Source organism: Mesoplodon bidens, assembly GCF_964165515.1.
Source record: "Mesoplodon bidens genome assembly, chromosome: 1".
Classification (NCBI taxonomy): Eukaryota; Metazoa; Chordata; class Mammalia; order Artiodactyla; family Ziphiidae; genus Mesoplodon; species Mesoplodon bidens.
The window spans coordinates 16,811,777-16,838,721 of record NC_138176.1 but is presented as its reverse complement, the minus strand read 5'-3'; the positions used below and the strand labels follow the sequence as shown (position 1 = coordinate 16,838,721).

At 49.1% G+C, this 26,945-nt stretch overlaps 1 protein-coding gene across 5 annotated transcripts in view; it reads right to left on the bottom strand.

Moving 5' to 3' along the window:
* The window catches only part of AFAP1L2 (actin filament associated protein 1 like 2), a 99,887-nt gene extending 73,648 nt beyond the window's left edge, over window positions 1-26,239 (bottom strand). For all 5 annotated transcript variants that reach the window (XM_081228296.1, XM_081228297.1, XM_081228299.1 and 2 more), the window contains exon 1: window positions 26,178-26,239. In XM_081228296.1, coding sequence (XP_081084422.1) covers window positions 26,178-26,193 — 16 coding nt within the window. In that variant the 5' untranslated portion in view covers window positions 26,194-26,239. The remainder of the gene's footprint in view (window positions 1-26,177) is intronic.
* Between the last annotated feature and the right edge of the window lie 706 nt (window positions 26,240-26,945).

Here is a 26,945-nt window from a genome sequence, read left to right as displayed (position 1 = left end):
ATTTCCATTCCATGAGAGTCTAATCGGGAACAAATATTAACCATTTTAAATTGGATTTGGGACAACAGAGTACATGGTCAGTTATACTGTTCCTTCCTACCCCTCCCCCACAAAAGTCAGCCTCTTAAAGGAACCACACACACTAAAGTTTGTTCGAGAGATTGTGAGAAATTCCAGAGGAAGGATCATGTTTATTTATAAGCACTCTGACGTGTGACATAAACCAAAATATACGGAGCATCAGCTATGAACCAGGCCTTGTACTTGGGTCTGGTGGAGGTGGGGTAGGGGTGGTGAGTTCAATACAAAGAAGTATGAAATGTTATCTACATTTAAGGACTTGCAACTAAGAGGAGAAGAGAAGGAATAAATAACAGTTAAATAATAGAACTAAACTCTGACACCAATGCTGCTGCTATGGTAGCATGTGACTAGCATGTAAGCAGTCTTTACTGGAGCCTATAAATGCAATTTCTCCTAACGTGGGGGTGGGTATTCAGTTTCCCTTACTCAGAACTGAAAAACCTGTACAATCACTGCTCCTCTTGCAAGAGGATTACAGCAATTACCTATCTCAAAAACCGCAAAGAAGAGCATTCTGAAACAATCACAGTGGGGACTTCCCTGGCCGTCCAGTGGTTAGGACACCACGCTTCCACTGAAGGGGGCACAGTTTCCACCCCTGGTCTGGGAGCTGAGATCCCGCATGCCGCACGGCGAGGCCAAAAAAAAAAAAAAAAAGAGAGAGAAAAAGAAAGACAAGAAAAGAAAAAAGAATCAATCACAGGGGCTGAAACAACACTGCAAATTCAGACCCTGATAATGCAGTTGCTGAATGTGTTATAACCAGCACTGTCAACACTCAGTTAAAAACACACACAACGACTTCAACCCTATCCAAGGGATAGAAATACTGAAGACGTAAGAATAGAGAAACATGGGAAGAATAAAAGACCACCCAGGCAGAATCAGCCAGAGCCTGAGAAACCATTGGAGCTTTCACGCCTCCCTAGAAGTCACCACCCACAGAGACATGAGCCAGCAGGAACGGAAAGAAATGGTGGAAGAAGCCCAGGGGATGGGGCTCAGCACAGCCTTCACCTGCCTTCCCGAGGTAGGGAAGGAGAAGGCTACTCTGCTTGGTGCTTTCAAGCATCCCTAGGGACGTTACACAAGTCAAGGTCATAATACACATAGAAAATGTCTCCTTTGGCCCACAGTTTACTAATTCACATTACCCCCCTCCCTCCTATCCCTGGCTTCCTAAGTGAAAGAGCACCTCTGAACAACCAAACGTGAGATGCTGCGAACTTCATCTTGACTAGCACACGAAGAGTTATCACACAAGTTCAGGACATGGAATATTTTAGCAGATTATCTGAAAAGCCCAGTGGAGATATTCCTTTTCTACGACTCTTTAGAGAAGCCAGTCTCAGAGTAAGGATCAAATGTGGCACAAAGTATAACTCTGGATGAAGTCCAACCAAGGACAATTCTGTGCTTCTTGAAAAGAAGCCATCACTGTGCCCATCAAGGTATAGTGCGTGGGTGGCGAATGTGCAGGACACGAACATTCGTAGACCGTTTGCTGTACCACAGACACTGGACCATACAACAAGTGTAATAATCAAGGGAGTACAACTTTTACATCCATGGTCAATGCTGTCTACAGAACCACGTTCTTGGCAAAATAGCAGTTAATGGAAGAGAATGGTTAGTGGTTTTCCCCCGTGTGATGATATAATTATTAAATAATTATTTTTTGAGCCCTCACACTCTTCTAGACACAAAAATGAGTAAGATGCATTTCTACCCTCAAATGCCTTTGCTTCAATCCAGCAAGACAATGGTGAGCCAAGGGTGAGGGGAGCCCAGAAAAAGGAGTACCTATTGGCCTGAGAGGCTTAAGGAGAGAGCATCACACAGGTGGCTCCATTTCAAAGGGACACTGAGAAGCCTCCCCATGTCTGGAAAAGTCTGTAAGGGCTCAAATGTGTTTTCTGCAACATTGCTCAGAAGGTGCTTCCCAGGAAACTGAATCATGGTTCTTCTGGGTCTTCGCTGGTGCCACACCTCCCATGTGCTTTGTCCCTATTTGCCAGGAAGCATTTCAGGCAAGGAGGTTCTGTCACAGCAGAATCAGAGCCTAAGTCAAGGGAAAGGACCTTCAGAATGAGGATACAAATCACCAGGTGTCTCACCACCTGCTCAGGGACTGCCTGCTGGCAAAGAACATGAAGGAGCATTCTTCTTTACATTACTCATGGAATTCACAAGACAAGCTGCTTATGAATCTTTCTTGTTTGAATGCTAAACATGTTTCTAAAATAAGCACTAGCTGTGTACTGACACAGGAAATTGACTGAAATTTTCAGTCAATTGGGTACAAAACCATCTCATTACTACTGAAGCTTAACCTTTACTTTATTAATCCTCACCAGTCAATAACATTGTAGACACCTGGATGGAACACAGTAAAGGCTAAAACAAAAGTAGAACACACACTAAAATCAGAGCTTACCAGGACAAACTGAGAAGCTTTCTATGAAGAAATATTAAAAGTACTGTCATTGTCTTCATTATCCCTAGACGCCAGGAGATGTACAATGTAAATATCTTCTAATATGATGAACTACAATTTCTACATGAGAAAGGTAGAGTCGTTCTCCATAAAGCAGTGTTATTTTGCTTTTCCTGCAAATGTACCATCTTCCAGATTGTCAGAGATCCCCGCTTCTAAAATGGTACCTGAAATTAAGTTAGCCCCAAAAGACCAAAGCTAAGGGCCTGGAAGAGAAGTAATGACCCCCACTTCCCAGCTTCCCAAGACACTACAGTCCAAGAAGTTCTCAAAGAAAACTCATGGAGGAAGAAGCTTGGCCTCCAGGTCTACAGGGGTGTTCTGGCCACCATGGAAGACAGAGAATACATTGCTGGTCATCACTAAGAGGGTCTGGGCCAGTGAGCCCCAGATCCACCAACCTTGAGGAAGCACCTGCCCCTGGCATGGCCTGGGCCAAGACATGAACCAGATGGAGAAGGGGCTACACCAGCTATGCCAGCGATACAGACACCCCCCGTACCAGCTCCTCTGCAATGGTGATGTCTGACACTAAGTTAGCAAAACCAGGATCTTCAAAACCAGGTCACACTGGCCTAAATATCCTATTTTTCCACAATAAAAAACAAAGGACAAGTCATCTGCCACCCAGTGGAATAGTTAAAACTTTGGGAAAATTTTCCCATAAAACAAACGTCTTTAGGGGGTGATAGGAAGACAGATGAAGAGACAGACAGACATTTTTTCCTTCAGTGGAAGTTCTGAAATATTGACTCAACTTGGATTGCATTTTTACTGCCACTTCCAGGCAAAATCCTTTTGAGATTTCTTGTTCTGCATGGGTTTACCCCACATTCCTACAAGTGAATGCTTCCAGGGCGGTCACAAGATACTCTCTTAATCCCATAACCCCCAAACCCCGAGTGTTTGATGAAGGCTGAGGAAGTGAAAATTAAGTAGGTCTTTTCCTTGAGTAAATCAGTTCCCTTGCCTTAATACCCCCCAGAGAGTGGAAATCAGCCAAGGTCAGGAGAGTGAGTCTGCCTGGGAAGAGATGATTTCATTGATTGGGACTTTATGGGGCTTGTATGTTTTATGTGGCAAATACTTTTGCTACCCTTTTGCAAGGGCGGGGGGGGGAACAAAACAAAAACTCCATCCCTGGCAGGGATCCTGAGTCACACAATCTGGGAAGGGAATGAAGTCCAACCTCATTTCCCTACTGTCTGGAGTCTCAATGGCAATTTAGTTCTGGGGGGGGTGGGGGGTGACAGGGTTTACATCCAAGAGGCTTCCATTCCAAAGTGTGGGGCTCTCCTCAAAAGGCTCACTCACCCTGATCATTCCATGATGAGGGAGCAGACACTGGCTCCAGGGAAGACCCTGAGTGAATTCACACCACACTGCCCTGGACAGTCTCTCCATTGACAAGGCACCCAAGAGCACCTGACCCAGAACTCTTTGAAGACAACACTGTAGGTGTCTTGTCTTCTTTCTGTCTCAAGGTTACCTGTCTCACATCTACAATGGGAATGCAAAGCTCTAGCTACCCTTATAGAATTGTAAGGTGAAATAAGATAATTCACATAACACATTTGTTAGAGGCATGGCAATGAGAACTCTTCTTCACTATGAGCTTCTAGGTGGCAGGAACAATAATGGATATGACTTGCACAATCTCTGACTCTGCACTATATATAGATAAGGGTTTAATAAATGCTTGTGATGAGTGGGTTTTTTAAAAATTAAGAGTGAAGGAACATGTTACAAAGCTACAAAAATTAAAGCAGCGTGGCAATGACATGTGAATGGACAAACAAATCAACGGAAAAGACTAGAGTGTGCAGAATAGGCCCTAGTATATACAGTGATTTCGTTTATGATAAAGACATTGAGAAAGAAAGATTACTGAAAAACACTGTTGGTACAACAGGGTAGCCATCTGGAAAAATATACATTTAGACCCCTATGTCATACCTTGTGAAGAACTTGAGATTGTTCAAAAACTTAAAACATGAAAAATAAGATCACAAAAGTGCTAGAAGAATGCATGGCTGGTGGGAATGTAAAATGTTATAGTCACTTTGAAAAACAGTCTGGCAGTTCCTCAAATGATTAAACATAAAGTTACCACATAACCCAGAAATTCTACTCCTAGGTATACACCCAAGAGAAACAAAAATGTATCATAAAAACTTATATACAAATACTTATAGCAACATTATTCACAAGAGCCAAAAAGTGGGAACAACACAAATGTTCATCAATGGATGAATGGATAAACCAGGTGTGTTGTATCTATATATAGACATGCAATGGAATATTATTTGGTCATAAAAAGGAATGAAGTACTGATAACGTGCTACAACTTGGATTGAACCTTGAAAATATTATGCCAAGTTAAAGAAGCCAATCACAAGAGTCTGCATATTACGTGATTCTATTCATATGAGAGTCCAGAGTAGGAAAGTAGATTAGTAGTTGCTTAGGGCTGGGGGGAAGGAGAGAACGGAGGATAAGGGGGTGACAGCTAAAGGGTAAGGGGTCTTTTTTTTTTTTGAGGTGATGAAATGTTCTAAAATTGACTGTGATGATGGTTGCAGATGTCTGTGAATATAAAAAAGTACCCCACTGAATTGTACACTTTAAATGGTAAATTGTATGGTATGCAAATGATATCTTGATAAGGCTGTTAAGAAAAAAAAAGAAAAAGATTTTTTAAGTAGAATTTTATGGAAAGACTTTCTAAGTACCAGCAAAACCCAGAGCTATAAAAGGAGATAAATTTGACCACACACATACAGAAAAAATTCTAGTTTAGAAAAATAAACATAAAAACAAGTCAAAAGGCAAGAAACTGGGTGGCGGGGGTAGGGGTACAATTTTGCAGCTCATATCCAAAGGGTTAATTTCCTGAGGCTGGAAGCACTGAGATACCTACTCCCAGCCCAAGGCCAGAAGTCCTCACTGGCTCTACCTAACTCTCCACCTCATCTTCTCTTTCTCCATCATCCCTTCTGATCTGGTTACAGGAGGAAAGAAGCAGATTCAGGGGAGGAACCAGGGTCAAGTTCAAGGGCTCTAGCTCTTCATCTCTCTTAGCCTCGGTCCCTCTAGAGAAACATGCTCTGCCCTAGAAGGACTAGACCCTCCAAAACCTATGATCCTTTAAGAACTGCAGTGGGCTTTGCAAATGTATCAGGGGGGAGGGCCATCATCCCATAAGTCACCTTCTAGAAGGCAGCATTTGAGAGGTGGAATCATTCACTCTGATTATTTGGGACCTTTCTCAGCAGCCATCAATCCCATCCTTTTCTGTTTCTTGCTGCCTCCAGCCTCTCCATTTTCACGGCTGTTTGGAGCCCTCCTTGCTGAATCAATGGCATCTTGTCTGTGGTCTTGACCCAGCTCCAAGTGATGAACCAACTTCATTGGGAGCGTCTGCTGAGGGCTCTCTGAGAAGGGCCATTGTTCCCCCCACACTTGTCCAAAGCCTCCATTTAGGGACGGCTGTGAGCGTGGATGGAGGACATTCATCACCGGGAACATTTGCCAACAAATGAGAGACAGCTGTTGGGCTCGAAGGGTGTGTGGCTGAATGTTGCCTGCAGTGAGATTTATTTTTCCAAATGAGAATATCCTCACTTGCCTTTTCTTCTTCCAAATTATAAGAAATGGGGGAAATGCTCACCTTCTCCCTTACCTGTCAGAATCCATGGCCACCCCACTAATCATACAGCGTGCAAGGCACCGTGGGAGCACATGAGCAAACAAGGCCTCCCGCACAGAGCGTGCATACACTGCACACACACCTGCCTCCAGGCCCACGGGGAGAAGTGGCTGGGTCACGCGAGCCGTGCCCTCTGGCCAGGGATCGGGCCTTGCCTCTCCCGACCCTCCATGTGCCCACAGCAGTGCTGGGTCCACACACTCAGCAGGGACTCCTGAAGGCTGGCTGAGAGAGGCAGATGGGAAACTGGACTGAGACTCCCGGGAATTACCAGGAACAAAGCAAATGCCCGCTTATGTGCCAAACATTCTGCTGTCCATTTTAGGGGCTGTAAAACTAGCCATGGGGACAAGGCAGGGATATGAGGAACAGAGACGCACGTACGCCAGCCCAGGGAAGTGCTGACTGGACCCCACGTGGAGTCTGAGCATCTGGAGCCAGATGTGGTCAATGGAAGCTTCCAGAGGCAGGGGTGGTGATGAGGTGGGTGTGAGTGGGAAGGGAGGAGGGATGGGAGCACACGTTCCCTGTCATAAAGAACAGCAGAAGCGCAGGTCTGGCCAGGCCAGCTGAGGACGCAACAGGCAGACAGGACACCTGGAAGCCAGGCACACAGAGAAGCCTGCTTTTAGGAAAGGCTGTTTCATCAGCCAGGGCTCTCCTCAGAGACAGCTAAGCCTCAGCTGTGAGCAATGTTGGGGAATCCTCATCCCTGTCCCAAAGGGGTACACCAAGAGGGTGGACTGCAGCTGGGAGACTCAACACCCCATGTAACATAAGATTCAAATGTGGCTGCCAATCAGGTTTGAAGCCATTTGAGGATGGAGATCATGAGCTCGATCAGGCTCCACCAAGCTGCAGAATGCGCTGTAGGGTCCGACGGAGCTGGGTTTGGATCCTCCCAGATTGGCTGTGAGCTTTTGCTTGGGTTGCCTCTGGCCTCAACGGCTGGCTTCAATTTCCTCCATCCACAGAATAAGGATAATAATATTTACTGCTGGATTCCTGCCTCCCTGCCCCCATGCCCAGTCCCGATTCGGCAGGCCTAGAATAAGATGAAAGTGTCCAATGGAAAAGCTCTGGGAAGCCTTTTATTAACATTCTAAGCTCAGCCTAACTCAGGGGAACAAGCCTCTGCATTCCAGGGGACTTCTCCCACAGCAAAGCAATGACAAGAATGTCACTGAAAGATTCTAAGATGCTTCTCCTATCAAACCCTCCCAGGTATGCAGCTCCCCCCAGGGAGGCTACAGGTACCTGGGGAGGGGGAGAGGAGGGATGTGAGGGGCTCCCCACCACCCCCCAGGAGGATGTAGGGATTAAATGAGAGGGTGAGAACAAAATGCCAGGGGAGAGAGGCCACTGCTGAGCCCGCGAACACGGCCAATACCAGATGTGGGCAGCGAGACTTACACTCGGCTGAGAGTCTGAAAACTCGCCTTCTGGTAGAAACAGCTTCCTAGTCGGTAGTGACAGTTAAGTTTAAAGGCTCAGGCCCTCAGTTACCCCGTGGGGAAAACAGCTATCTTAAGATTTCTGACACATCTCACTGGGATATTCGTGAAAGTTGAAAACGGAACATACACTGAAATAAGCAGTAGAGGATACTGGTATTATTATTTTTTCATAATCACTATTATCACTCTTGATGCTCCACTTAATATGGAGAAGGCGGCAGCACCTGCAGAGCAGGGAAGATGAAGAAAGTCAGGGTTGATGGGTGGGGGGCAACCGCCCCAGAGAGAGGCAGTGCTGGAAGTCACGAGAGGTCCAATGCATGTGTCCCAGGCAGCAGCTGCCAGGAAGCCAGGGCTTCCCTGGGCCCAGCAGGACCCCACTGCCAGGCCAGGGAGCAGCAACCTGGGATGAGGAAGCAAAATATACCCCGCAGCAACGTGGCTCTGAGCAGATGTTCTCGTGGGGTTGCAACAGGTAACCAGGCCATGTGGACACCAGTCCTGTGACTACAGGGGGCTTATCATCCTCCTCATCTTGTAGATGGGCACTTGGCACGGAAGCGTCCACTGCCTGTGGGACTGAAACGAACTTCACCAGCCTGACCGAATCTCTTACTGAGACTTCACTGCTGACTGTGATCCCACATCTAATTGCCCATCTCAGCAGCCAATCTCAGACACGTTCCCACAATGACCCAGAAAGCCCGCCTTCTGGGGAGAGCTGAGAACTAGTCAGGGACAGTAGCAATGCCTAAGGAAGCACCATGGACTGCCCTCTGCCTGCTATGCAAATCCCAGTCCAGCACTGAAATAACCACCTTTCATACATGTTTAGTGCTTTTCAGTTTTCAGGGCACTTTCATGCATGGTTTTCATTCATCTTCCCAACAAGCCTGGGACAGGAGTAGAGTGATGATTATTACAGATGGAGAAAACTGAGGCTGGGGTGACAGAGGACTAATGAGGCACAGTGTCCTCATACCAACGGGTTCAGAAACAGGAAACAGTCAGCTTGCCCCTCCCTCACACAGCCTTAGTGGCCACACTACTGAAAGCAAAGGTTTTAGGCATCAGAAAAAAACATGGCAGGGGCTTCCCTGGTGGCGCAGTGGTTGAGAATCCGCCTGCCAATGCAGGGGACACGGGTTCAAGCCCTGGTCTGGGAAGATCCCACATGCCGTGGAGCGACTGAGCCCGTGTGCCACAACGACTGAGCCCATGAGCCACAACTACTGAGCCCGTGTGCCACAACTACTGAAGCCCACGCGCCTAGAGCATGTGCTGCACAACGAGGGAAGCCACTGCAATGAGAAGCTGGTGCACCACAACGAAGAGTAGCCCCCATTCACCGCAACTAGAGAAAGCCCCCGCGCACAGCAACAAAGACCCAACACAGCCAAAAATAATAAATAAATAATACAATAAATAAATTTATTTTATTTTATTTTTTTTTGCGGTACGCGGGCCTCTCACTGTTGTGGCCTCTCCCGTTGCGGAGCATAGGCTCCGGACGCGCAGGCCCAGCGGCCATGGCTCACGGGCCCAGCCGCTCTGCGGCATGTGGGATCTTCCCAAACCGGGGCACGAACCTGTGTCCCCTGCATCGGCAGGCGGACCCTCAACCACTGCGCCACCAGGGAAGCCCATAAATTTATTTTTTTTAAAAAAGAAATAAACATGGCAGATCCATGGCAAATACAGAGCAGTACCTTGTTTCACCACCACCTACGGCCCATAACTAGCCTCTTGGGGCTCTGACCGTGTGCTGAACCTGTGGAGAAGTACAGGATTTCACTCAGTTCTTATAAACCTCTAGGGAAAAGGGTGATCAGCCCCTTTCAGATGAAGACACCGAGGCTCAGAGAGGGCAAGTAACTGCTCAACGTTGCAAGTATCCAAGCTGGATACGAACCAGGTGGGCATAAACCCTGCCACTTTTGACCATTATTATATTCCCTGCAACCTGCACAGTGGGGGAATAAAGCATTCAATGCCTCTTAACAGGGAGAAGTAATTCAGAGATGTTAGGTGGTTCAGAGATCAAACAGCTACTTTCCTTCCCTGGCTTTGCCTGGTGGGAAGGATGCAGGACCATCATTCGGGAATCTCAGGCAACTGTCCTACACCTGCCACCAATGAGCTGTGCACCTGTGGTCTTTCTCCATGCCCGATCTCACCCTCAGAACCCCCTTCAGTAAAGTGTGGAAAACTGTAATAGGCCTGTAGCACCTCAGTTTCTTCAGAGAAGTACGAAGGAGAATATTCTTCTAGGATGTGCTTAGATTTTTGCTGTGGAATAAAAGACTGGTGGTAACCTACCCATTTGTAAGAGGCAGTGGGTGACTGGGAAGCTAAATTCCACTGCTTGTAAAGTGCTCTCAGAATATGACCAACTTTGGCTTTGATTGTAATAAACATACTATATTTTGAAAATCTTAAAACAAAAAAAGAATACAACCCAAGCTTTCGGCTCTCCCGTCTCATCTCTCACCACCGTCCCACTGCTGACTCTGCTCCCAGCTCCCAGCCCCTAATCCATATCATTCAAGCTCTTGATGATCTCAGGACCTTTGCACCCGCTGCTTTCTCTGCCTGGAACTCCCAACCCTGGTTCTCCATGCAGCAGGCCCCTCCTCTTCACTTAGATCTCAACCCAAACGTCATCTCCGAGAGCCTCTCTGTGACCACCTGGCTGATACTGGGACTGCTCCCTCCCCCTGCCAATTACTCTCAAAACATGCTGTTTTTCATGTTACTACTATCTGAAAGTATCCTTTATTAGACCCATTAATACCGTGCCCAGCTTTAGCTCAACACCCAGATGACACCTGGCATGTGATGAAGCTCAAAAAATGCCTATGGTGTGAACACCTGGAAATTCGCCATTACAAAGGGCTATTTACACACATCAGCAAGTTCAGTAAAAAAAAAAACCCACCAAACCCTTCTAATTGGAAAGGACCCTGGGGCTGACACTTGCACTTAGGAGAACAGAAATGAAGATCTACATTGTTCCAACACTGAGGTATACACATCCCAGTGGAGCCAGGAATGGGGAATGCAGGGCAGAAACTGAACTTGGTCAGTAAATGGACAGGTCAGATGAAGAACAGCTAGAAGAAAAAGACATCAGTGCATGAGAAAGAACGGTGGGAGAACAATCAAACCAGCAGAGCCAAGATCAGGGGTTTTTCCATTTTCTGAAAACCTTAAGCTTTATTTCCTGGCTTTTACACATAGCTGGATTTGCTGCTCCGCACCCCCGGCTGAGCCACACCTGAAAGACTCAGCTCTTCTGCCCACGCTCACGAGACCCCAGGCAGCCTCGCAGAGCACACACTGGGCAGAGCAGAAGCAGGCAGTGGTCTCCCCGGTCCAAATGGCTCTACCACACACACCTTTGAATCTCAAAAAGACTTAAAAAAGACAAAGGAAAACAAGTATATTTCAAGTAGGAATACAGGTGGAACAAAAAATTTCAGGGGCCAACTCTGTTCAGATGAAATAGACCCCAGGTCTGCTCGTGGAGAAGCAGTTGCTCTCGTCTGGATGCACCGATTTTGAGTGAATATCCCCATCTCCTGGGTGGAGAGAAGCAAAAATGAACTGCTGTACAGAGTCTAGCAACTTCGTGTCCAATCAGTCAGGTACTGGAAAAATCCAATTCCAATGCCTTCGACTCAATCTGATAAACCTTTGGACACAGCCCTTGGCCGTGACCTGTATGTACTTATTGGCAATCTGAACCCAAAGATGACACCTGGTGCTCAGAGTAGCTGGAGGTGACTGAAAAATAACACAACTATTAAAAGCCAGCTCTATCATCCCACGCTTATCCAAGGGTGGGTTACAAGCACCCCCTCCCCTCCTGACCACGGCAGGCTGCTAATCACCACTACAGCTCTGAAAAACACATTAACTTTGGTGTGAATTGTAAGGGTGGTCTATTATCACAACCTCACTGGCAAAGGGTCTTGGACAGCCCAGCACTTAACAGAAAGAAAATGGCCTCCCCATTACCTCTTCCCCCTGGCGGGGGGCTGCAGGGAGATGAGTGCCCACCCGACTCCCACCTCTCCATCTTTCCACCGCACACTGCATGTGCTGCTGGTGTTGCCATCACTACGCCCAATTCTATTTCAAGTCAGATTTGTAGGCTTCTGGCATCAGCAGCAGACTATAAACAAACTCTTACAAATTCTCTTTCCTGGGCTTCCCCGGTGGTGCAGTGGTTAAGAATCCGCCTGCAAACGCAGGGGACACGGGTTCGACCCCTGGTCCGGGAAGATCCCATATGCCGCGGAGCAACTAAGCCCGTGCGCCACAACTACTGAGCCTGTGCTCTAGAGCACGTGAGCCACAACTACTGAGCCCACGTGCCACAACTACTGAAACCTGCACGCCTAGAGCCTGTGCTGCGCAACAAAGAGTAGCCCCCGCTCTCAGCAACTAGAGAAAACCCACGCACAGCAACAAGGACCCAATGCAGCCAAAAATTAAATAAATTAATTAAAAAAAATTCCCTTTCATGCCCGTATCCCATTCCCCACTACCAACAGAGATGACATTCTCTCCATTATGTACCTTTTTTTCTTGGTATGTGTTCCTGCTCAATGTGTACTGCTTTATGAATTTTTAATGGCCTGAAATGCAATTGTCAAAAGGGCCCTTCTGCTTCCTACCTTTCAGTCAGCACTACGTCGTAAAGAGCCATCTATGTTTCTGGACAGACATTTAATCCATTGCTTCCACTGCTGCATAATTTTCTAGAATGTGCACCTGCTGTCATAGTTCACCTAGACACCAAGACCACTTCCCACACTCCACCACCAAAAATAACGCTGCAAAGATCATCTTCAAACCTGTCTGGAGTGGACCCATGCAGAAAGTTCTGAGTGTTCTGAGAACACTTGGCCTCCTGCAGCCCCTCACTTCCGCCAGCCTACTGGGCGGTTGTTTTGGCTGGTTTGGCTCTGAAAACTAAAGGAGCCCAAGCAAGCGTTTCTTCAGGTGGTCGTTACCGTTCCAGAGGCTCCTTCACCTGTAAACGCCCATTGACACCCTTTACTCACCTTTTCTATTGAGATTTCTGCCTTTTTCTGGCTGATCTGCCAGAGTTCCTTGAATATTCTAAATGTTAATCCCCTGAAGCGTTTAGACAGTGTAAATCTCTCTCTCCTTTCTGCCAGCTGCCTATTACCTTTGTCCGGAAATCTCATTAATGAACAGAAGCCCTTAACTTTGATGCAATCAAACTCAGAAAACAAGGACAGCAACCATTTCTCAAGCACACAATCCTATACATGAGCACTGACAATACACCACCCGTGGAGTGAGGTGCTGTGGACACAAAGAGGAATAATGGCTTTTGACCCTTGAGCTTTCACCTTCCTGGGAACATAGACTTTCCATCAACTGTAACATGACCATGGCCATGGAGAGTCATGCAAGGTGCAGTGAGGGGTTAAAGTCTTCAGGGGGTCAAGGTTAAGGGTGAGTGAGCATTGACAGATAAGCCTGGCAGGCAACCCTGAGTGGAGAACATTCCAGGTCAAAGGAACAGCATTTGCAAAAGTCCAATTTGGGTAATCACAAGGAATCCAGTATGGCTGGGGCACAGAACAAAGTGATAAATAGCCATAGGGACTGGACAAAGAGGCATGGGCCACTGCAGAAGGAGCTCAGATTTTTTCCAGTGCCAGACAAGGCAGAGCACATCTCCCTGCTCTCTGCACAGCCACTGGAGAGTTGCTTTAGCCACTGCCTGCACTCAAGGTAGAGGGCCTGGTTCAGGGACCCTAAGAAATCTGGGCTCACACGTAGCAAAGTATTGAAGTCTAAGAGAAACCCACAGAATATTCTAGAAAGAAAAGGTTTATGAGCATCCGAGTTAAACTACCAAGGTGGTAAGAGACACCCATTGGACAGGTCTGGACTGTCTTGAATGAAATGAAGACTATGAGACTTTCCTTCCTGGCCTCAGCTGGAAGCTGCTCCGCTGCTGCTCTTGCCTTGGTGAAAGTTCTCAGCGACAGAATTCCCCAACTGCCCAGTGTGCTTGTGCCGGAAATGTACCTAATAAAGCCATTAGTGACAGCGGAATCTTACCCAAGACCCCACCAGGATCTCTGCCAGCCAGCTGTTTCCTCCTGAATCTAAACCATTTTCACACTCAGTAATGGTAATGTTTTAAGAAAGAAAAGAAAAAAAAAGTCATTTGTAGAGAATATTTTGCTCCAAGCTATGTGACTGGCCTTATTTTTTCCAGCCAAAGAAGAAATCCATATGCACAGACACATGGCAGCCAAGGATGAAAGCACAGAGCAGCGTCGTGCAAGATGCAGTGAGGGGTTGAAGGCTTGGGTTGGGGGTGGGGTGGGGTCGAGGTCAAGGTGTCAAGGCTGAGTGAGCCTTGACGGATAAGTGTGGGATCTGGGTGTCAGTCCACCCCAGCAGAACACGTCCTCTGAATTCTCACGTTCTCTCTCCCAAGCTGCCTCAACCTCCCCAGGGCAGAAAAATAAATCTTGTTGTAGGCCACCAATCTTATCCTTTAAGGGCATTGGGTAAATAGCTTTAGGAAATTTCAAGAAAATGGGGCTGATTGTCGCTGACAGCTCTTCTCCAAGACACACACACACACACACACACACACACACACACACACACGTGTCCCAATCATGCCTAATGTCTGTGAAGTGAATGAGTTTATCAGCTTCTTTCCGCTTTACTGGGGCCCCACCCGCTAGGTATGTTAAGGGCTGCAAGGATGCAAAGAGGGGGGAAGCCAGACCCCCGACATTGGTGCCCCCCATGTCCCCCAACTGTCCAAAGGCATTTTCAAACACAATCCCCGCAACCACTTTTGCTCTGAGATGACTTCCGAGTCTATTGCTAGGGCCAGGGAGGTAACAAAGTGCCCAAAGCTGCCTACACACTTTAGAGGCCTCCTGCTTTGGACAAGAGGCTCCCACCTGCCAGCTGCCATGTCCGCGTCAGGCATCCAGCTGTACTTGAGAAACGAGGCTGAAACTGACCTGAAACTTGCCCTGGTGCGTGGGCTCCACATTCTCACACAGAGAATGCAGCCTCCTCTGTCTGCTAGTCAGTCAACAGCATCACGTCGATGCCTCCCTGCAGACTTGAGAGCACTCGGGGCCCCTACCTCGGGGTCAGAGAAGCAAAAACCCCACTCACTCATGAATTAGAGCCCCCTCCCCCAGTCTCTTTCAGTCGTGAGTGGAGACCTGGGGGGTAGGGGCACGGGAGACAGTCATGCTTCCAAAGGATTTGATCTCAAAAGCAACCGACTAAATTCTCCCTTGGAGAACAAAATGACCTTTCCCACTCTCAAGGGAACCAGTGCGTCGAGAGCCAGGAGCGACACCTGGATCCCATAACTCTCCGAGATTTGCCCCCAGCCTGAACTGTTTACAATTACACGCACCAAACCAGCATCAGATGGGCGGGAGATGGACACTTGCCCACGGGGAAGCCAGGAGGTCAATGGGAAAAAATTATTTTAGTCAATGTTGAGCCTTCATGTTTGGAACGTTTATCCAAACTGTGGCGATGTTCTCATGCTCCCCCTGTGCAGATGCCAGGCCTTCCTCTGAAGCTCATTTCCAGGGAGCTTGGGATGGCAGTGGGAGGAGCCTCACCCAGGGCTGAGACTACTTCCAGCCCTCGGAGGTGAGCAGGTCACAGGGCTGTTTAAGGACTAGCAGAGAGAGGGCAAGAACTCTCCTGGGCGTCCTAGTCTCTGTGACTAGTCACATTAACCCGCCCTAGGTCAGGTGGGATGGCTGGCAAGCTTTCATGGTTAGCAAGTGACTTGGACCCTGAGGGTTGGGGAAGGTGACCGTCTTTGCAGCAGGCAGTGTGGAGTGACACTTTCTAGGGCCTGATGAAGCAGCAGGGGCTGCACCGAACAGACTTCACTCAGGCCTCCTCTTCCAGGAAGGAATGAGCTGCTCCTTGTTGGGCTGGGAGCGTGCCCCGTTTCCCACCCTGCCTCTGAGGTCATCAGCTCCTGCTGGGGAAGCCTGGAGTTCTAGCCTTGGCTACTAGAAATAAGAGCAGAGACCTGGAGGCAAGGGGAGGCTCTCTCTTTCTGGGTCTTTCTGACCTTAGGGTCCCGGGGAAGGTCCTTTTTCTAAAGATACAGGAGACCTGAACAGAATTGACAGAAAAAAAAAAAAAGTGAGAAAGTGTGAGAAAGTCAAGAGGAAGAGAATAAAGGAATGAAAGGAGCGAGCAAGGGTGGGGGAGGGAGAAAAATAGAGAGAGAGAGAGGACGTTGAATGTACAGAAGAAGGTGTGAGCCTGTGTGCGCCCAGGAGGGGTCTTGCAGCACCTAACATGCACTCACACTTGCCGGAGCTGGTTTTGTCATCAACCTGACCTGCTTTGCCACAGTCTAAGTTTCAGGGCACCTGGGACATTACTGACTTGAACCAGAGAAAGGCTTTCACGAGTCTCACCCCAGCTCAGGTTGCCGGCAGTGGCTCTCTCAGGAGACCCTCAAGGGCTTCACACACCTGGAACTGTCACCACGCACTAGACAATGGCACCGGACCGTCAAACACACCATGATCCTCAGCCACAACTCCAGAAATACCATCCACAGAGACCCCATCTCCAAAACAGGCTAAAAGACATGTATCCAACTCTGCCATGACTGTCATGGCCCAGCCGCACTGCATCAGGCACTCGAGCAGTAGGTGTGAGGTTGTTTGGTACTTGCTGCCTCTGTCCAAGCTCTGCCACATCACCACCCTTTATTTCCTTCCACTTGTGCAGGAAACTGCCAAGCAGAAGCCACAAGGGGCCTCTGTTAATGGAAGTACCTAGTGGTGGTGTCCATCTTCATTTCTTCAAAGAAAGTGCTAGAAGGGGATGCCACAAAAGGCCTGATGATGCAAAGCGCAGTAGGGTGGTGACCATCTCAGGCTCATAAGATGTCTGGGATTGTAAAAGAGTATTTTCCCCCAAGGAGACCCAAGAGCATGAAGATGAAGATAAGATGCCCCCAGCAAACCTGCCACCCAGTAAGTCCCAGCCCTGATACCAGGGACACCCAGCACCCTCGGAGTTCCTTCCCAAAGGCCCATATTTGAATTTTAGTAAATCAGCTCAATATGTTCTAGGATTGTGGGTATTAAATAAGTCAGTGAAATCTCCAAACAATAAGCTCATTCAACACAATCTTTCTTCTCCCCCCTTCTGGGGACTTGAATATAGCTAACATGAATAAATCCTCTTGTGTAAAAACTGGGAGAGAAGGAAAAGGGGGGTGGAGGGTGAAAGGAAATGGCAGGATTCCCACTTGTTGGTCTAAGAGGATGGCTGACAGTCCTCAGAACCCCCAAAAATGCCAGTACGCCAGGGTAGCCTGGGGAGATGGTGGTAATCGTTTGCAGTCCGGGGAAGGAAGTATCTGGAATTTCCCCACCCGTGCACTCCCAGCTTCTCCTCTGCAGCCCTCAAACTAGAATTCAAACTAGTACTCATGTTTGTACTCAACCTAGAAGTGGGTCCTTGGGCTGCCCCAAACCTGGCCCTTCCAAGGTGGACCCTCCACAAGCCAGGCCTGACCCTGCATCAGGGAAGATTCACTGCAAATATGCACAAAAAATATTCCCTACCTCTACCCCGCCCTCCACCACTGTCCCCCAACAGAGTTGAGAAAATTAGGACTAAGGACTGCAAGTATTCTATTATTATTCTGCTATTATTCAGCAACTCTTCCTGAATACCCCAAGAACAGGTAGAACAGACCTGCCTCTGTGGGTAACTAGTGTCCTGGACACATTTATGATTAAGAAGAGTTGCATGTGTGAAATTCTCCAGTGTAATTCATGACTGAAAGTTATCTGGGCCCATATGGTCCTCAGGGATGAAAGTTCTGCAGCCTTCCAACCCACTGTACTTAATGAAGATGAGAAGACACACAGTCAGCTACCCGGGTCATAGAGCCAAACACAGTTCACCTGAAGAACAAGACAGTTTGACTTAGAGTTTGAGTTTCTGGGAAATGGGAACCACTAAGCTCTTCAGATTCCATTAAGACCACCAGAATGATACTTCCTCATTCTCGGGGGATTCTGCATCCCCTCTCCTGGACTGGTGAGCAAGGGCTGCTGCTGCTCGTGCATCACAAGGCTTTTCCCTGCCTGGAAACAAAAGGGCTGATCCCTTACCTCACATGGGAATAGGTGCATTATTTTGCTAAATCATGCATTCTCCCCCCACTCAAAATCAATCTAGCTAGCACAGACACGCAGGATTGCCAAAATCAAAAGGTCAGCCAGGAAATAATTATGGTATAGACTCAATTCCAATTCAATAACTTCATTGGTGAAAAAAACAAACAAAAAAAAAACAAAAAAAAACAAACCTTGCAGCATAAAGCCTGCCAAAGTCAATACATTAGATCCATGTGTGTGTAGCAGAAGAGTTCCCAGGGTGGGAACCCAGAGCTAATGCTTCAATATTCCATGACCCTCCTGGGCACATCTGCTGCCTGGGTTTTAGGAGACCTGCTTTTCCTTTTCTCTAAATAGAGGGAGAGCTTCCACCATCACCCTGTCTGTGCCTCACAGATAAGTCTCTTGCGTTTAGCGTACCGTCACATAGTCATTTTGTTTTGCACCAAAATTCTTCACTGTCTTCTGCTGCACCTCCAGATGGCTGCAGGCATGACCACACCAAGACCTCAGATGCTATTTACAACCTGTGATGGCCAACCACACGCTTGATGGATTCTTCATCTTATACCACAGTGTCACAAATGGCTAGTGTTTGTTTTAAAGTCAGCTTTCTGGAGGTATAATTTACACAAAGAAAGAAAAAAACAAAAGTGCTTCCCTGTTGGCTGCACAGCTCTAGAACTGTGTAACCACCACCACTATAAAGATGCAAAAAAATGAAGATTTGTATCATTCTAGAAATTTCCCTCCTGCTCCTTTGTGGTGAACCCCTTGTCCCAGCCCTAGCAGCTACTGACCTGTTTCCCTTTCCGACAGTTTTGCCTTTTCCAGAAAGTCACATAAATGCAATCATGCAGTGTGTATAGGCTTTTCGAGTCTGGCTTCTCTCCCTTAGGATACTGGTATATATCCTTCGTGGTTAGTTGCAAACGGCTAGTTTTTAAGCTTTGGACTTCTGCTTTCTGGTCAAAGAGACGAAATAATTGGCTCTAGTTCGTCTTTGCTACGGAGCAACCACATGTTCGATTTAGAGCCTTTTAATAAAGCTGAGGCCTGGGAACAAGGTGACCCACCATCTCGGGTCTGCCCGGGACTAAGGGATTTCCTGAGACTTGGCACTTTCGGTAGCAAAACCAGGAAAGTCCCAGGCAAACTGGGACAGTTGGTCACCCTCTTTGGGAAAGACACCTCCACAGGCAGGAATGCACATGGCCCCACTCAGATTCCTTCTGGGAGCAGCAGGCTGCTCTCTCAGAGCTAACAGCTAACCATCCTTCCTCCATTTAATCAGGAGCAGAAGGCCAATTTGCAATCTGCTGGGGCACAGCTCACCACACTCAACAGGCCTGCTGCTGTCTTTGATATCCCTGCGAGGGGCTCAAGGAAGTGAGAGGAGAACTCAGGGGCCTGTTTAGGAAACAACAGAGCAGGGCTTCTGTTGCTGTCGGTGCCCCTCCCTGCTCCTCCCTGAAATTTAAAGCCCACGGAGAGACGGGACGTGAAAATACAACACGCTGGGCTCATCTGGTTTTGCACCAGTGCAGCACGACGTCCAGGGTAACGCAGGCTCCGACATTTTCTACACATTCTCCCTACTCCCTCTCCATGGAGTTTTTCATTAGTTTGTTTTGAGACCAACTAGGGAGAAGGTGAGAGCCAAGTGACAGAAAATTAGTAGAGAGCTTGAAGGTCCAGTTAGAATTTAAGGGTCTCTCCTATATAAACGTACTGAGACAGCAAAGAAATTCCTTGCCCAGCTCCTTTCCAGTTGACCTCAAGGGGATTACACAGATGCTCTGAGAAGCTAGGCTGCCTGGGAACGGGCTGAACATTCCCAGCTCAGAGCTCCCAATAGCTTCGTAAAGCATGTGATGGGCACAGCTGGTGCCCAAATTAACGGTGAGGAACCACCCAACCCCCAAGAAGGCAGGAACTGGTGGGGCCAGGACCACATCACCGAAGTTTCAGGGTATTTGCTCCCCTGAATTAATACATTGCCCCTTACAAGTACAGCACAGAAGCTCTTAACAATTATTCCATCAAGCAGCAGTTAGTAATCATTAGCCTCACTCGTACAGGTGAGGAGACAAGGCCCAGAGAGATTAATTGACTTGCCCAAGGTCGCACAGCGAGTTAGTGGCAAAGGCCAGATTAGAACCCTGAGCCCCGGAGTGCCCAGGCTGGCGCCCAGCTCCACGAGATCCCTCAGCCATCAGTCCAGAGCATGGGCAGAGCCAAGTCTGTGCCCTCAGGAGCCCTGGAGGCCGGGTGAGCTTCTGCAGAGGGCACAGGCAGGCTCATACTCACAGGCAGAAACCTGCAGCATCCTTCTCTGTACCACCAGACAGCAACACCCCTGTGCTGGAACAGACAGAAACAAGGCTCAAGTCGGGAAAGCCAAGGGTGGCCACTGCTGGCTTGCATCTCCACTTCCGGAATCTGGCTTTGAGATCATGCCTCATTTCCCTTTGTGACCGAGGGCTGCTCCTGAGGGCCAGAACCTCAGAGAGGAGGCACTCCTGTTGCCTGCAATTCATTCCTTCATTCATCCCCCCTGTCATGTCTCAGACACTTACTATGTGCCTGGCAGTGCACTAGGGGCTGAGGGGGAGGGATCCTTGGAGGAGAGAGATACCCCTGTCTTGAAGGGGCTTCAGGGGAGACAGACATAGAGGCATATAATGATAAGACAATGTGACTTTAATTCAACAAACAGTTTTTGAGCACTTATGATGTGCTACACCTAAAATAGTGAGGGAACGCAGAGCAACTCAGGGGAGGCTTCATGGAAGAGGAGGCATGTGGGCCAGGTCCTGAAGACGGAGGAGAGTTTCACTGAGTGGCTAATCCCTTCCTGGCTAAAAGGACACTGATAAGGAATGAGCCTGAAAACGGCTCCTAGAACTTCTTTCTAAATAAGCCCTTGCTGTTATTAGAACAGGAATCTACCCTTTAGAAACTCACTTCTCAGGGACCTCTTATCTTGGTTGTGACTTGCTGAGCTGTTGCTTAATCTCTTTTGGCCTCAGTGGATCTGTCTCTCAAATGGAAGCGAATAATCCTGCATTTCAGAGAGTGGCTCCGGGCTTTGGAGACACGTTCACACAAAGGTCCTTGAGAAACAAATTCCTCGCATGTCCGATGGCGTTCTCTTTCCCACCAAGGCTGCCGTTCTCCACTCTCAACAGGAAATTGGTTTTATTTATAAGAATCACAATCCTAAACTGGAGTTTGTTGGGCTGCCCACATTCCCTCCCTCATTTTCCTCCCCTCCTCAAGACATAGCCTCCCTCCAGAGATTCCTCAGCAACCACAGAGCAAGTAGCATTGAAGAGTGCCCGGAAAACCTGATGGACAAACACTGGAGGTTGTTTTCTAGAAGGGGAAACGGAGGCCTGGAGAGCTCAGCATCTCGCCTGACCAAGGAGATCCCCTGGGACTCCCGGTTCCCAAGCTGCTGCTTCTTCCTTGCACCCTGACTGTTCTCCCTTCCATTTCAGCCTGGGTTCTGGGCAGATGTGCCATCCTCCCTTGGCTTGGGGAAAGTCTCCCTTCTCTGGATGACAGAAGTCTTTAGAGAAACATTTCCCATCATTAAAGGGATTTGGAAGAAAACTGGCACAGCTTCCTCAGCTTTGAAGCTCCTTGGCCCCTCCCGGCCCTTTAATGGTCCTTGGAACCAGCCCAGTTCCCAGAGCTCCCGCCCCTTCAGAAGACGGGAAGGGCCCAGAGCAGAATTCCCCCACCCCTCCTGGCCTTTCAGCACCAAAGGTGACCTCTCAGTATTTGTTTCAGACCATTTCATTGCCAAGGCATCAAGGGCTCCCACACAAAGAGCTTCAAAGTCAGGAGTGCTTGGGGTCAAGTACAACCATGAGCAAACCCTGAGCTTAGGATTCTGAAGCATCACGTTGGAGACTGTTTTTCAGTAGCTTCCCCACAGTCTTTTAAAGCCCATGCTTCAGGTGAATTACATTAGATTTCTGTAGGTATCACAAGATTTGGTTAAACCACATCATGTGAGTATGGAGGGGGTATCTGTTTCACTCCACACTTACTTAGTTTTCCAGGTGAGGAAAGTGTTATATAATTATCTTTTTTCAATGGTTCTCATTGTTGGCTACACACTAGAATCACCTAAAAAACACGCTTAAGCCGAACCCTTAGACCAATTAAATCAGAATGCCTTGGGTGGGGTCTATGCATCCATAGTTTTTAAAGCTCCCTGGATGTTTCCCACATGTGTCTAAAGTTAAGACACTCTGCTTTAAGTAGAACTTCAACTGGGAAAACCTGAGCTCCTAGACATGGAAAAACAACATATTCAGATGATTCTTCTGAAGGTGAAATGAATATTATCAATCTGTTTATCTCTTTTAATTAGTTTTCCTTTTTTGGACCTTCCCTGACCACAGATCTCATGATTCCCACATAAGCTTTCAAGTATTTTTACTGGCTTGACTCTTCACAGCTCATCTCTACCTTCCAGTACCCTAGAACCAAGTGCCCTCTCCTGATAATCAGGTGATATGATTCAGAAACCAAAGAACACAGGAAAAGAATGATACACAGGCTTCCCTGGTGGCGCAGTGGTTGAGAGTCCGCCTGCCGATGCGGGGGACACGGGTTCGTGCCCCGGTCCGGGAGGATCCCTCATGCCGCCGAGCGGCTGGGCCCGTGAACCATGGCCACTGAGCCTGCGCGTCCGGAGCCTGTGCTCCACAACGGCAGAGGCCACAACAGTGAGAGGCCCGCGTACTGCCAAAAAAAAAAAAAAAAAAAAAAAACCAACAAAAGAATGATACACTTTCAACCAATTACTGTGATCCAAATTAAAGTGACTATCTCAACCTTGCATGTTTGTATCCAAGTGTGACGCAATTTCAGGAAGCTTTGGCATGGACTTCCGAGTGCAATACCACAGATAGAAGGTCAGTTGCATTTGGCCCTGGACACACTCACCAGCTGGAAGAGGAGTAGGAACCAGAATCCTTAACTACACAGTGTGAGTTCAGCCAGTGGGCTTATGCACAGTGATACAAGGATGCCCTTACGAGATTCATAAATATGTAAACACCCAAGGATGGGAACCATCTCAACGTACCCTGCAGGGCTTAGCACAGCTCAGACAACACCAAAGAGATTCACGTACAAGATACAGCAATTCTACCATTACTTTCTAGGACAACTCTTATAAAAGCTCCACCTCTCTGGGGAAGACACCCTCACCTACTGCCTCCACCACCACCTTGTTTTTGCTTAAGAGAATCATGGCTGTCTCCAGAATGGCTTAGAAGGGATGAGGAGAAAGCCTGGAAATGTTTCTGCATTACACACAGGGTGATATTCCAACCACTCTTTACCTCTTACAGAACAATGGAAAGTCAGCCCAGAGCCTAAAAATGATAGGCTGGTTTTGGAGATGCACAATATGTGACATGTAGGCTGGGGACCGTGGAAAACAATTTCTCCTACATGGACTGATTTGTGAGATTTACAAATGAGAGAAAACATTTTGAGAATCTGGAGATGGTGATGAGGCATTCAACCTATTTGTGGGGAGAGAGAGCTCAAAACTGGGAATTTAGAAGCAGAGAAGGAGACATTTAAATAACAAATTTTAAAAGTGTTACAAACAATTCTTTACAATTTTTACCTATGTTCTGAGAGCCCAAGTATATCTTGCTCTTCCATTTAATTTTGTTGTTAAAACCACCATACCTAGTCATTCCATAATTATTCAATCTTACCAAAAAAAAAAAAAAAAAAACCACAACAGGGCTTCCCTGGTGGCGCAGTGCTTGAGGGTCCGCCTGCCGATGCGGGGGACACGGGTTCGTGCCCCGGTCCGGGAGGATCCCACTTGCCGCGGAGCGGCTGGGCCCGTGAGCCATGGCCACTGAGCCTGCGCGTCCGGAGCCTGTGCTCCGCAACGGGAGAGGCCACAGCAGTGAGAGGCCCGCGTACCACAAAAACAAACAAACAAACAAAAACCCTCACTCTCTGACAAGCAAGAGACTACAGATACTAGTTAGAGTTGCAGGAAGATTGGGTCCAACATGCTTAATTTTGCACAGATCAACTTTTCAAGTCAATGACTGTTCAAAGCACAACTCAGCTTCTCCAGTGAATGGGGAATTCTACATCCCTGGTGAGGTGGGGGATTCCCAAATTCCTCGGCTTAAAGGTCTAGTAAACATATTAGTATCATTCACCAGTGAAACCTGGAGATTTTTCTCCAGAGTCAAACACTAAAAGATGAGCTGGATTAGCCTCTGCAATCCAGATAATTCTCAGATGTATTCACTTATCACTCGCTGTGCTTGATTTACTGCAAAATGAGGAGGCAGATACATGTGTTACCAAAAACATAAACACTTTGACACTAAATTTCCTTCAGTTGGCAAAAACCTCTTAGAGATCTTTGAGGGTGGGAGGATGTTAAACCCCCAAGAGGAAAAGATAAGTAAGAAGACTTTCTCAGGTTAAGGGCCAAGTCAAAAGCTATTAATACAGAAACCTTCTGATAATAACTGGGCATTTGGAAAGACGACACAAAATGTTATCATTTGCCCTAGCTCAGAAAGATTAATATACTGAATTGAGAAAGTAGCTTACAACCAGGACCTTAAATCAGCAGCTAACACAATTCAGGAAGGGCAGACTCTGAGCTAGAAGTGGCCCTCAGCGAGGCGACTCAAGTCTCGAATTCCCTGGGAGGGTCCCTCCCAAAGGGCGGAGGGGTCCCAGCGGGGTGGGGAGCAGCAAACTGCCATTTTAGAAGGAGAGGGCCTGTGGCTTCCTCAAGTGTTCTGAGACAACCGAAGCACACATTCGGGCACAAAACTGATGTGATCTCAGCAGAATCTGAGACAAAAAACCACCCGGTTAGAAATGTGAGAGAGGCTCCAGGGAGGGCTCACGGAAAACAAAAAAAGAAAGGCTGTCAACTGATTTAACTCGGTCTCCGCAGCTGGCTTCTGTGCTCCTGGCAAAGACCCTTCCTTTCCATGTGAAGCCCTGCCCAAGATTTAGTTCTTTCACCCTCACCTGTAACCAGGTGACCCAAATAAGGAAAATAAGAAAGAAAAATCAAAAGATACAACTAGTTTAGGGGACCAAAGCTGAGCCCTAAAAGTTTGTCAGTTCAGAAATGAGAAACCACTGGAGTGAGATTCCTTGGGAATCTGAGCGGTCTCCTTTATTACTCTCCCAGGGGGAAATAAATATAGAAACAGTATTTCCTTTTGCAGGTTTGGCAGAGACGAGTCCAGGACGAGATGTGCAAGAAGCTTTGCCAAAGGAAAGGAGTTGGCGGAGGGGTCCCGGGGGGTCCCCGCAGCGTCATGCTTAAGGGGCAGCTCTTTAACCTCCTTTTCCAGACGCTGTGCAATCCGAGGCTTCTAGACTCCAGTCCCGGCGCTCTAAGCACGGGAGCGAGTCGGGCACAACCAGCACACCAGGGTTTGGCCGAGATCCCCGGCCCAGGCCAACCCCAAAACTTGCCCAGCTGATTACAAGCTAAGCCCTTGGGCTGAGACGCGCTCCACCTGCCGGGCACCCCGCTCTGCCCCCAATCCCTGCACCTCGCTCTTGCTTGGGGGTAAAGCGGCGGAGAAGTGCTCGGAGAGAGAGTTTACCGGAGCGGCTGAACGACTGGGATGGCCCGACCAAGCCCGGAAGAAAGCTGCGCGCCCACCCCCAACTTACGCCCAAGCGCATCCCCTCGCAGGCTTTCTCCGGGTGTGCAAGAAGCCCTCCACTCCGGCTGGCGCCCGCTCGAGAAACCCCAACTACCTGCCCCTTTGCCACCCAAGCAGCCCCGCACTGTTCCGACCTCACTCGGGAACTCCTCGGCCTCGCTCCATCTTTCCGGGGCGACCGGGGCTTAGAGGGTGGGTCTCCAAGCGCACCCCGGGTCCTCCAACAGGTGAGAAGCCTCGCCACGCCGACCCCGGCCCTCCGCGCCTGGGAGGATCAAAGCGCCCGGGCCGCAGCCGCCACCTAGGAGTCCGCTCTACCAGCCCGCGGCGCCGCTGTGGCCCGGGTCTTCGGCCCAGATCCGGGCTGGGTGGGGGCAGCCGGCCTGGCTCACCTGAGCCCCGGCGGGACGCGAGGCGCACCTGGTGACGCCTCTCGCTATCCCCGGCCTTGCTTTCCGGCGTGGCGCGGGGCGAGTAGGTGTTGGGGGCGCGCCGGTCCGGGACCCGCGTCCTCACCTTTGAACCGCTCCATCTGGGCCGCGGCGTGCGCTCCTCGCGGCTCGGCTCCGGCGCTGCGCTCTCTGCGCTCGGCTCCGCGCCCAGGGCTGCCGCGCTGGCCCCTCCCCGTGAGGTCACGCTCGCGGCGGGACCTCCTGGCGCGCCTGCCGCGCCCGGGGCCCTCGGACCCGGTCCCCTCCCGGCGCGCCGGCCCCGCCGAGGAACTCCGCGGCCGGCCCGGGAGGACCTTCAGCGCTCAAGTCCGTGCGCGCCCCGGGCCCCACTCCCGCGGCCGCGGCCGCTTGGCAGCTGCTTCACGTCCCGGCCCCGGGATGGCGGGAGAGAGACCGAGACATGCCCAAACCCTGGGGGAGGCCCCGGGGAGGGGCGGGCTCGGGCGGGCCTATGAGAGCCGTTCTTCCAGCCGCCGGGCTGCGAACCCACTGCCGAGAGCGGGAGACTGAGGTCTCGGTCGGAAGGCAGATAGGTGCCTAGAGCGCCCCCCGCTTGACCCCCGGGCCCGCGCGCTTTCGCCTTTGGCATTTCTCGAGGGGCGTCGTGGGGAGAGCGCTGGGGTCAACCGAGCCCGTCCCCAGTTCTTCGTGAATCGCTCCCACTCTCTCGCAATCTCTCTGGGCAGCCGATGGCACACACATCTACTTGCTGTCTTTTACCCCAGCCCAGGTTTCTTGGGCGCCTTGTGCCAGGCTCTTCTGAGAAGGACTAGGATTTCTAGAGCCCCCTAGACGAATCCTGGGGCGCCGGGTTTCTGGGCTGGCACAGCGC